This window comes from Bos javanicus, chromosome 7, assembly GCF_032452875.1.
Source record: "Bos javanicus breed banteng chromosome 7, ARS-OSU_banteng_1.0, whole genome shotgun sequence".
Lineage (NCBI taxonomy): Eukaryota > Metazoa > Chordata > Mammalia > Artiodactyla > Bovidae > Bos > Bos javanicus.
The window spans coordinates 89,691,111-89,704,160 of record NC_083874.1 but is presented as its reverse complement, the minus strand read 5'-3'; the positions used below and the strand labels follow the sequence as shown (position 1 = coordinate 89,704,160).

The 13,050-nt window shown below is 40.8% G+C and overlaps 1 protein-coding gene across 1 annotated transcript in view; it reads right to left on the bottom strand.

Moving 5' to 3' along the window:
• Positions 1-12,536, bottom strand: part of ADGRV1 (adhesion G protein-coupled receptor V1) — a 542,954-nt gene extending 530,418 nt beyond the window's left edge. Inside the window, exon 1 of the mRNA XM_061424381.1 lies at positions 12,284-12,536. Coding sequence (XP_061280365.1) covers positions 12,284-12,305 — 22 coding nt within the window. The 5' untranslated portion in view covers positions 12,306-12,536. The remainder of the gene's footprint in view (positions 1-12,283) is intronic.
• Positions 12,537-13,050: the final 514 nt, after the last annotated feature.

Genomic DNA, 13,050 nt, shown 5'->3' with positions numbered 1-13,050 from the left:
CGCTCAGTCATGTCCGACTCTTTGTGACCCCATGAATCGCAGCACGCCAGGCCTCCCTGTCCATCACCAACTCCCGGAATTTACATAAACTCATGTCCATTGAGTCGGTGACACCATCCAGCCATCTCATCCTCTGTCGTCCCCTTCTCCTCCTGCCCCAATCCCTCCCAGCATCAGGGTCTTTTCCAATGAGTCAACTCTTCGCATGAGGTGGCCAAAGTACTGGAGTTTCAGCCTCAGCATCAGTCCTTCCAATGAACACCCAGGACTGATCTCCTTCAGTTCAGTCACTCAGTCGTGTCCGACTCTTTGCGATCCCATGAGTCACAGCACGCCAGGCCTCCCTGTCCATCACCAACTCCCGGAGTTCACTCAGACTCACATCCATCAAGTCAGTGATGCCATCCAGCCATCTCATCCTCTGTCGTCCCCTTCTCCTCTTGCCCCCAATCCCTCCCAGCATCAGAGTCTTTTCCAATGAGTCAATTCTTCACATGAGGTGGCCAAAGTACTGGAGTTTCAGCTTTAACATCATTCCTTCCAAAGAAATCCCAGGGCTGATCTCCTTCAGAATGGATTGGTTGGATCTCCTTGCAGTCCAAGGGACTCTCAAGAGTCTTCTCCAACACCATAGTTCAAAACCATCAATTCTCCAGCACTCAGCTTTCTTCACAGTCCAACTCTCACATCCATACATGACCACAGGAAAAACCATAGCCTTGACTAGACGGACCTTTGTTGGCAAAGTAATGTCTCTGCTATTGAATATGCCATCTAGGTTGGACATAACTTTCCTTCCAAGGAGTAAGCGTCTTTTAATTTCGTGGCTGCAGTCACCATCTGCAGTGATTTTGGAGCCCCAAAAAAAAAAGTCTGACACTGTTTCCACTGTTTCCCATCTATTTCCCATGAAGTGATGGGACCAGATGACATGATCTTCGTTTTCTGAATGTTGAGCTTTAAGCCAACTTTTTCACTCTCCACTTTCACTTTCATCAAGAGGCTTTTGAGTTCCTCTTCACTTTCTGCCATAAGCGTGGTGTCATCTGCATATCTGAGGTTACTGATATTTCTCCTGGCAATCTTGATTCCAGCTTGTGTTTCTTCCAGTCCAGGGTTTCTCATGATGTACTCTGCATATGAGCTAAATAAGCAGGGTGATAATATACAGCCTTGATGTAGTCCTTTTCCTATTTGGAACCAGTCTGTTGTTTCATGTCTCTTGGTCACCACTAAATGCAACCAGGGTATCAACTCCTTACTCTGAAATTAACATTTAAAGGGAAAGAATTAAATATTTATCCTATCTATCCTAGGTAAATTCCTTTTCAGAGTAACCAAATAGCCTAGTTAAGGAAAAAGTTTTCCTTAAAAAAATTCCAGTTAATGTGGCAAGAGGGACAGAGTTAGAAAACCACCTGTTTGCTACTTCCAAAAAAATAACTAAAGAAATGACCATTCATAGGTGAAACAATTAGATAAAAATTAAAAAAAAAATAGATTAAAGATTCTAATGCAAGACCTGAAACCATAAAACTCCTAGAAGAAAACCAAGGGGGTAAGCTCCCTGACATTGGTTCTGGCAATGATTTTTAATATTTCACATAAAAAGGAAATTCAACAAAAGCAAAACTAAGCAAGTAGGACCACACTAAACTAAAAAGCTTCCACTCAGCAAAAGAAGCCATCAACAAAATGAAAAGGAAACCTGCAGAACGGAGGAAAATATTTGCAAATCATGTATCTAATAAGAAGTTACTATCCAAAAGATATAAAGAACTCATAAACTAAATACCAAAAATATCTGATTAAAATATAGGCAGACAAACTAAATAGACATTTCCCAAAGAAGACATAAAAATGAGCAACAGGTACATGAAAAGACAGTCAACATCATTAACCATCAGGGAAATGAAATCAAAACCACAATAAAATACCACCTCACACTGTTAGAATGGCTGTAATAAAAAAGACAAGAGATGTGTTAATAAGGATGTGGAGAAAAGAAGTTGGGCTCTATTGGAGGGAATGTAAATTGGTGCAGCCACTGTAGAAAACATTATAAAGGTTGCTCAAAGAAACTAAAAATACAACCAACAGAGGATCCAGCAATTCCCATTCAAGGTACATATCTGAAGGAAACAAAATCACTATCTCAAAGACATATCTGTATCACCGTGTTCACTGTAGCATTATTTACAACAGCCAAAACATAGCAACAACCTAAGTGCCCGTCAATGAATGAATGGATTGAATGGATACTGTGATAAACATGTGTACACACACACACACACACACACACACACACACACACACAGGAATAGTATTCAGCCATAAAAAAGAAGGAAATCTTGCCATTTTTATAACATGGATAGACCATGAGGATTTTATGCTAAGTGAAGTAAGTCATACAAAGAAAGATAAATATTGTATGATCTTACTTATATGTGGCATTTTAAAAAACAAACTCAGAAACAGATTACATTGGGGCTGCCAGAGGGAGATAGAGGTGAAAATGGGTAAAGGCGTTCAAAAACTATAAACTCCCAGTTATATGTTCTTCCCAGGATGTAATACACAGCATGATGATTACAGCTAACAAGATGGTATTATATATTCAAAAGCTGCTAAGAGAGAAAACCTTAAAAGTTCTCATTACAAGAAAAAATATTTATAGCTATGTGAGGAGAGGGATGTTATCTAAACTACTGTGGTAATCATTTTGCAATATACACATATATCAAATCATTTTGCTGTACACCTTAAAATACTACAGTGCTACATGTCAACCATATCAGTAAAATTGGGGGTGGGCTGGTAATGGGAAACTTCTGAATGTAGAGACTGGGCTTTCTGACTGTTGATTTAAATTCAAATCCACTGCTGACGCCTAGTGTCACTAAAGACAGAGAACCACACATGTCCAGATAAATAGCATATAAACTTTACAGCACCACCTATATTGTCCAAAAGACAGAACCTGAATCCAATGGACGTTTGACAGCTAACTCCCAGTTTCAGTTCAGTCGCTCAGTCGTGTCCGACTCTTCGCGACCCCATGAATCGCAGCACGCCAGGCCTCCCTGTCCATCACCAACTCAAAACAGGGGATAAAGAAACTCATTAAGTATTCCAAAAAGAAAGAAACAATCAAATGCAGAACACAGATACACCAGGTGATAAATTACCAAATTTATTCAACACATCAAAGGTATGGGGGGAAAGGGAGATTCAAAACAACTTTGAGATTCTGTCAGAAGGAACAGCTAAGAATTATTTACATCCTAATTAGAAGACTCAAACTCTAAAAAGACATATTTGAGACAATCAAGGAAATTTGAAAATGAACTCACTAGTGAACGAGACTATGGGATTATTGTTAATTTTGTTAGGTAAGATAACAGAATTGTGATTATGTAAGAAAATAACCGTATTTTTACAGCTTCCTTCTGTGATATGTTGATACATGAAACACACACAGAAAATCTTGAAAACTGTCAATTCTGAGCAGTAGGTGTAAAGGGGTTCATTTTTCTTTTCTATTTATGTACATGTTTGAAAGCTTTCATAATAATACCTATTTACTGGCAAACTCACATTAACAATCAAAGCTCTAATTAATTTAACACTGCTGCTACTGCTAAGTCACTTCAGTCGTGTCCGACTCTGTGTGACCCCACAGAGGGCAGCCACCAGGCTCCCCCATCCCTGGGATTCTCCAGGCAAGAACACTAGAGTGGGTTGCCATTTCCTTCTCCAATGCATGAAAGTGAAAAGTGAAAGTGAAGTCGCTCAGTCATGTTCGACTCTTAGCGACCCAATGGACTGCAGCCTACCAGGCTCTTCTGTCCATGGGATTTTCCAGGCAAAGTACTGGAGTGGGGTGCCATTGCCTTCTCCTAATTTAACACTAACTTTTCTTTTACCCCAACCAGGGCCTGCCACAAGCTGTCCTCTTAGGCAAGATTCTTTGAAAATGACTTCAGGTAACATCCCTATTGTGAGTGCCATAGCTGGCTCTTGGGGCTCACTTCCCTTTGCACAGCATCACCAGACACATCCCTCCACCCTGCTGAGTTCTCTTGGTAACATTTTTGCTTCTGTCCTCAACCACAAATCAGACTCTCCAAGCAGAGCTGAAGCGCTTCCCACCACATTCAAGAAGAGCCACAAACTCAGATGTTAAAGAATCTGCCTGCAACGTAGGAGACCCAGGTTTGATCCCTAAATTGGGAAAATCCCCTGGGGAAGGGAATGGCAACCCACTCCAGTATTCTTGCCCAGAGAATCCCATGGACAGAGAAGCCTGGCAGGCTACAGCCCATGGGTTGCAAAGAGTTAGACACAACTGACTGATTAACACACATACACACAGATACACACAAGATGGGATAGTCACAGCACTTCCACGGATTTCCAATATAAATTCCCTCCAGAAAATCCTCTCTCGGACTTAACTCTTTTACTTTATATGAAGAAATTTTAAAATTATCCAATTAGTTTCTGTTATCTTCTTTGAAATTCTGAGTCCTGATAATTTCTCGCAACTCACTTTGACATTTGATATACAACTTCTTTGGTGCCTCAGTTGAAAATTCCTACTTGTGAAAAATGCAGGGAACAACAGAAACGACCACAACACTGTAAATCAACTATACGCTAATAAAATTAATTTTAAATAAATAATTAAAATGTAAAAATGCATGAATATTTGCCATCAGGAGGTCAAATTGGCTCTAACAATGAAGTGGTTATTAAGATTACATGAATAAATTTATGTGAACATATGTTCCAAATCATAAAGTGAATGTCGCTCAGTTGTGTCCAACTCTTTGCGACCCCATAGACTATACAGTCCATGGGATTCTCCAGGCTGGAATACTGGAGGGGGTAGCCTTCCCCAGGGGATCTTCCCAACCCACGGATGGGACCCAGGTCTCCCGTATTGCAGGTGGATTCTTTACCAGCTGAGCCACAAGGGAAGCCCAAATCATGAGGCCCTAAGCAAATACATCGAGTTTTTTCGAAAGAGCTTAAAATATTTTGCCTCATCCAAAATTAGACAAATTCGTTCAAATGTCAGTTTATTTCATAAAGTACATCAGACCCTTTCAGAAAATTACTTAAGGTTTCAGATAAATACACAAGTGTACACATACACAACAGAATTAGTGATATCTGACAAACTATACATTAGTGAACTGAACACGTCTTTTACTTAAAGCCCAACTTTCAATCAAATAATCTATGAACTGCCCTCCTTAACAAAATAACATTTTAAAGCTCTGTAGTTTACCTTAGAAGAATAAATAAATTTATCTCATTTTGTCAATTCAACCATATCATTTAGATGAATGCCTACCGAAAGGACAGAAGTCATCAGAAAATTGAATTCAGCGTGCATCATGTAATACACAATCACACCTTTTATTTTAGCATATCCTAGAAAGGTCAAGCATTATGCCAGCCATTACCATACTTCCCATCTTAAGAAAACCTACAGCCACTAGTGAAGGAGAAGTCATTGGTCGCAAACTGTCCTTTTATTTTGTTTTATCACAGTTTGGTTGTATTAAATGAATTATAATTGGCAAAGATCTGGGCTTCCTAGGCAGCACTAGTGGTAAAGAACCCACCTGCCAAGGCAGGAGACATAAGAGAAGTGGATTCAATCCCTAAGTCGGGAAGATCCCCTGCAGGAGGGTAGGGCAACCCACTCTAGTATTCTTGCCTGGAGAATCCCCATGGACAGAGGAGCCTAGTGGGCTACAGTTCATAGGAGGAGGGTAGGGCAACCCACTCTAGTATTCTTGCCTGGAGAATCCCCATGGACAGAGGAGCCTAGTGGGCTACAGTTCATAGGAGGAGGGTAGGGCAACCCACTCTAGTATTCTTGCCTGGAGAATCCCCATGGACAGAGGAGCCTAGTGGGCTACAGTTCATAGGAGGAGGGTAGGGCAACCCACTCTAGTATTCTTGCCTGGAGAATCCCCATGGACAGAGGGGCCTAGTGGGCTACAGTTCATAGGGTTGCAAAGAGTCAGAAACAACTGAAACGACTTAGCACACACACAATTGGCAGAGATCTATGCAAGTAGAGTTCTAAGTGATAAAACTTCAGGTCACACTTCAATCATCTGCCTTATATGGCGACACTGAGCTTAACAGGATGTATAGAAGGGATAAAGTTCTTCTAATGCATCCTGGCTATTTTATTCACCTCTCTATTGACCCAGCAATTCCACTCCTTACCAAGAGAACTGAAAGCATTTATTCACACAAAAACTTGTACACAAACTTGTCCATAATATAATAGTTAAAAATTAGAAACAATCTCAATATCCATCAATTGATGAATGGATAAACAAAAAGTAGTATATTCACAGAATGGAATTATTCAGCCATAAAAAAGAACAAAGTACTTTACGTGTACAAACACACTACCACGTGACGAACCTTGTAAATATCAGGTAAGTGACAGAAGGCAGACACAAAAGGCCATGTACTGGATGACTCCATGTATATAACATGTCTAAAAGAGGCACGTCTATAGGGACAGAAAGTAGACTGGTTGCCAAAGACTTGAGAGTGGGGAGAGAACAGGAAGTGATGGTGAATGGGAACAGGATTTCTTTTTGAGGTGATGAAAATGTTCTGGAATGACAATGGTTAACAACGGCACAAATTTGTAAATACATTAAGTGACACTGAATTGTCTACTTTGAAAGGTGAATTTTTTTTTTTTTGGTAAGTGAATTATATCTCAATTAAAAAAAAAAATCATACCACCATACATTCAGTCATCTTTTTCTCTTCTGTCATCTTTTTCTCTTCTGTCAACAAGTTGATCTAATGTGTATCTGGGACAAGACAGCCGGATCATTCTTACCTGTGCACCTTTGATCCAAGACATTCCCCAGGCCTTTCTCTCTACCCCTCAGCACTCCCTCTCCTTTACCACTCTTCAAAGTGCAGATCAAGGGCCCCTGTTTCCAGGACACTTTCCATCCTGAGTTAACTAGTCTGCCAGAGGACAGGTAAGCCTTTGATTCATTCCTAGTCATCAACACTGGTGAATGCAGTTGAACAATATACAAACCACTCTATTTATAGCTGCAGATAGGGCTTTTTCTTTATATCACAGACTGGAAATATAAGATCATGCAGTCCTTTCCTATATGTTCTCAATTATAATGATCACTTACAAGGCTTGTATCTAATACATGCCTTCTTTCAGTTAAACATTCTTTGAAAAATGAGGAATGTATTAATTTACTTCCAAATAATTACATAAGTATAACTTTGCAAAAACAGGACTGTATTAAAAGATGAGCTAAATTGAATTACTGTCCCATGACATGGATTAAAGGATAATATTACTCCAATTATCCTAACAAAAGGATTATCATAATATACAGTGGCTTTTTCAGAGGGATATCAGTATATGCATGAAATATACTAATAGCACCCCAATAATCAGAATTCATGACTAAAGAAGCTTACAAAATCTTATTTCCAACTAGCATACAAATACAAACCCTTGAATTGTTTATACAATATGCCTCAGAGCACTTGTTTATTTGTTGTAACACTTAAGAAAAAAAATATTTTCTCTTTAAACATACTCTTCTTTCTTGCAGAAAGGGGCAAAGTCAATATAAATAATTAAGAATTGCTTCTTCTTTGTTAATTTTGAGTCACCTTCCTCAATTAATTCCAACATATTAATATATACCCTTTGTTTACTGCACATACTGCATGCAGAAATAAACTATTAAGAGCACCACACAATGCCTTTTTGAAGTTACATTTGATTTGAAGCTATTCAGCATCTTTCAGCCTGTGCCCCACTTCAATAATGACTATTTAATAATTACAATCATCCCCTTATTAGCTTGGCATTTCATTTTCCATGCCCTATGGCACCCTACAGTTGAAGGCAAGGAAAACTCTCTGTTGATTAGTTATTTAAGACCAGCAACAATAACTATGCTGGAGAGAAGGCTACTTGGGAGAGGATTACATAAGAACTGGACTCAACAGCTTCAGACAGAGAGCAGCAAATTATAAACCCAAGTACTTCGTTGCATGTAAGCAAATTGGCTAGCTGAAATGCTAATTGCCTTTCAGCAAAACTAAAGACAGACAGGGGACCTTGTGCTTCAGAGAATGAAATGCATTTTTACTCCACTTCTGCACTATTGTCTTGCTGAAATCTATTCATAAAGGTAGCTCTTTCCCTAACCTTTAAATTGTGGGAATTTTATTTAGCCCCTACCACCACCACTAATGTGCTGATGTGCCAAGACTGGAACAGATGGTTGGACTTAAGCCATGTTAAGCCCCTAATAAAGTAAAGCATGAAAGAATGCTACTCCCAAATACATAGTACAAATCAAGAAAACATGCCCAGGGAAAAGGAATTTAAATAACACATAAATTTATGAAATGCAAATAATCAAATAATCTTTAAAACTAACATTTACAATGTAAAGACATTCAAATGCATAGAGAGAGAGCTGGCATTGTCTCTCTCAAATAGAACCTCCCGCCTTCCTTTATAACTAATAATTTTGCATTAGTTCAAAACTCATGGATGGACCACTATCCCAACAGTCAGTTTGACTCCTTTAGATGAAAGGCAGTCCATTCTGAGTTTTCAGAATCCTGAATAAATGAATGAGAAATTGCCCTTTCAGCATCCTGCCCCTACTCGGAGGGATAGGCAGACTTACGCCTGACTGCACCAGAAAGGGCCCCGTGACCACCTGCCCAACAGCTGTGGGAGGGACTTGGCGTGGAACATTTTAAAGTGTATAGTGTGTCACAGTGGAATCAGAAAACACAGCCTTTGTATTACCACAGCCTCCTGTGTCCCAGTTCCACCCTCCTCTCCTCTGCCACACCTCTTATCAGGACCACAGAGCTCTGTTGCTCTGGCTTCCTGTGTGGCCGGACATCCTGACATATCAGAGAATCCTCCATACATTCAAAGATGCCTTCTGTCCCCCAAGTCCTGCCCGCTGAAGGGAAAAAAACAGACGTGCATTATGTGGCAAAATCAACTCTCTGTACTACTTCATTCTGCATGAGAGGGCAAGAGTCCAGTTTATTAGCAGCATGCTTATCTTCATTTTTCAGCAAACATCTTTGTTTATAGAACAGTTGAGTGAGAGAATACTAAGACTAAATAGAGCTTTAAACCATCAACGGTTTAAATAAATAATTCAGCTCTCACCCTGATTAGGCAGGAGTTAATAGAAGGAAGACATCTCTCCAACTGGATAGTCACCAAAACCTTTGGACAGTGGAGTTCCTGGTGATTTTTTTTTTCCCTGTACCATTTGAATTTTCTACATGAATTTGTATTAACAACTGGAAAAAAGTTATCTGCAAGTTAGAGAGATGTTTACACTCAACTGTGTGTAATACTTAGCTGTGTGATTTTTTTTCCCCCCACGAAATCAGGGAAATGCTCATCCATCTCCATGGTAACATACTATTTACATTTGATAGTAAAATTAAATAATCATCACCCAAGCAGCTTAATATGCTTTCTAAGCATGTATCAATTGTCTAGTTGCTCTGTACACGAAGCCAAAGTGGTGATGGCACAGTGATTTCATTGTGCAAACCCTGGATCTAGTGCATCCAAACCAGATCCAAACTCTGGACCCTTGTCACAGGTAAACAGGTGACAAAGCCAGTTACTCAATGTATCACTTTGCCAAATCCTACAGATACTAGAGAAATACAAAAGATAGTCACTGTCCTCAAAGGTTCTGTGGCCTAACTGGGGCCACCTTGCAATTTTCAGTAACAGTAGGTCAGCAATATTAAAAAGGGCATGAGGCAGCATTTGGTTGAGAGGCAATAAACTAAACACTTATCCGTTAACATGCTTCTCACTTATTTGTTTCTGGGAATATACAGATCTACAGTCATAAATGGGAAAACAGAATATGTGACTTTAAGTGAGTCTCTTAACTTAGAAAGTTCCAGTTTTCCCAAATATAAAATAAAAGGGATTAGTCTAGTTTGGCTGCAAGCCTCCTCCCAGTGCTTGAGGATTTCAATGCCATGTTCACAGTCTATGAATCTCTGAGCAATAAAGGATCACACACCTAATCTGAGTTAAAATGTGTTTTCTTTGTGGAGCTTTCCAGAGCATAGATCTTTCTGCTTCAGTTTCTTCATCTGCAAATCAAATAATACTTGCCAAGTAAACACAAAGTCCATATAGTGGACTTTCGAAAAATGCGGCATACTATTATCACTCATCTTGGGAATATGTACAAAAGAGTTTAGTCACAGCTGATTCTTCTGTGAACACTTTTTCTTTGTGTGTGCCAAGGCCAACGATACCTCTAACTAGAAAGATATCTGAACCTTTTGTAACTTTTGTGTATCCCTGCTAAGTCACTTGAGTCGTGTCCGACTCTGTGCGACCCCATAGACGGCAGCCCACCAGGCTCTGCTGTCCCTGGGATTCTCCAGGCAAGAACACTGGAGTGGGTTGCCATTTCCTTCTCCAAAGGAAGAAGTGTAACCCTAGCCTCCCTAATATCATTTCTATCCATGATTATCACAAAAGTATTTGTGTTCCAAATATACCTTATGTTCTCATTTTCTGACAATGAATATAATTAGCACTCAATATTTGATAAGTATATATACAACACAAACTATAACTGTTATTAAAATATAATAAAGGTGTAGCTAATTCATCATTTCTATATTTGATGATATTAAAACTCCATGTGTTTCGTAATTTACCTTCACCTCCATTACGGACTTACATTCTAGTCTACAGTTATTTACATTACCTAGCCTACAATTATTGGCATTATCGTTAAACTGGGTAATACTATTTAATTTACATCTTGTTGTGAGTGTTAAATAATCTATATAAAGGGCTTCTCAGAATTCATTAGATAGCAAGCATTCAATACTGGGCAACTGCTATCGTCACTCGTCATGGAAACAGGAACATGGACCAATTTGGGTCATACTTATTTCTAGTGTATACATTTTGGTTACTCCTTTTTTAAAAGTTATAATCTTGAGATATTTCATTTCTAGCTGAATTAAGTCTTTTCAAGCACCTAGTCCAATCCCTTTACTTTATAAATGAAGAAACTAAGGCACAGAAGGGTAAACGAATGTCCAAAGTCACTGTATTAATGGCAGTGCCAGGACGTTGTATCTAAACACAAATATTTAAAATGTTTTACTGCAACACAGTTCAAGGTGTATTTGGCATTTCCCTACAGACTAGGAAATAACCCCCAAAAAAACAGATTGCTGGAGTTCATTTGTATCCTTACTAGACACAGAACATCTTTTTTTCCTTTTATATTTTTTACGGTTCTATCTGGCTCTTTTGATAAATGACACATTGAGGAGGAAAAAGAACTTTAGTAATATAAGGTAATAACTTCAGCAAGTATTTACATTTAATGTTGAATGTATTAAAGCACATTTTTTGAGCTTTATTGTCAATAATTATGCATCCTTAAGATCTGATATCAGTAATCTCTAAAACAGTGTACAGCTAACATATAAACACATTACACACATTTTTAAAGGCTGTGGATTCTGTGAAACGTGAAAAGATGGTTTAAAAGAAGAGTTACGCAGAATAAGTAAACACGGCACCTTCACACCAGCTTTTCCGCTTGATAAAAACTGCCATAATTTCTTAAGTTTTGGTTTCAAGGAAAAAAAATCAATTTTGAAATAATTTAAAACATTAAAAATGGGTAAGTTTTTAATACACATTATTCTACAGTTCCAGGCGAATTCCTACTTTCCTGAAATCAATTCCCTGAAAGTTCTTCGACTGTAGCGGTTTTGGAACCTAAAGACTCTTTCAATTTATCTCAACCTTCCCGTTATTATTATCTAATACGCGCCTTAGACAGATCTAGAGATCACTTGTTTTTCAAGCAGACTGTTTAAAACTCAAGCCAGAATTCAAGTTTCAAACAGGCAGAAAGAGAAGAAAACTTTTATTTCCCTCCGCTCCTCGCTTCACACCTTCCGTGAGATGAGGCGGCTTCGGCAGGGGCGGGTGGGGGAACGCCACGCCAGCTGCCCCGCCGGGACTGCAGGCGGTGTGGCCGCGGGCGGCACGCCTGGATGAGCCGCAGCGCATGGCTCGCTCGCCGCCCACACCACCAGCAACAGGTGCGGGCGACCCACCGCGCACGGCCGGGATGCTGCGGCGCTCCCGCGGGCCACCCCGAGGCTCGCAGGACCACCCCGCAGAGCCACCGCCTACCTGGCCCCGGGGACACCGACATCCGCGCGCGCCCTGAGGTCCCCGCCGAGCCTCCCTTCGCCCGATCCTCGCTCCGCCTCCCGCTCGCGTCCGCACACTTCGCCCGGTGCTGCCAAGTCTCTCTCCCGCGGTCGCGTCAGGAAGGTGGCTCCATCCTCCCCCGCTCACCCTCCCCTCGGCCTCCTCCAGCTGCTCCAATCGGACACGCGGCTCCCCGGGCTGCGCTCACCTGACTAGCGGAGCGGGGGTGGCCGCCCAAGACGAAGCGCCCTCGTCTGCGCAGCGGGCCGGCAGGTCCGGCCCTCCGGCGACCGGAACACCCTGCCGTGGCCGTCCCTCATGGACTCTTCCAGCAGCTAGGCGCCCTAGCTGACCTGCCGGCGCGCAGCAACGCGCGCATCCTGCAGCTGCAGCGCATCTCAGACCTCGGGAGCGAACCGTGTTTTATGGTAGTCCGCTTGGACTCAGCTTGCTAGTTTGTCCCCTTGGGCACAAGAATCACGCACACCTAGGCAGCGGGGCACTGTGCCCTGCGTACAAAACTGTGCGCAATTGCTGGTTTTCTTTCCGCAGAGAAAACTCATGTACTGAGTCTTATTTCGTTCCTAAAAGGGCATGGCTTTTAACGTTGAAGCGCTCCATGAGATGTTAACCTCTTAAGAATTTGCGTGTGAATTGGAGAAATGTTAGAAATGAGGAATCTACTCCCACATAACCCTTCTAAGCACAAACTGAGGTCAACATCTGAGTAAGTTATCTGCCTCCTT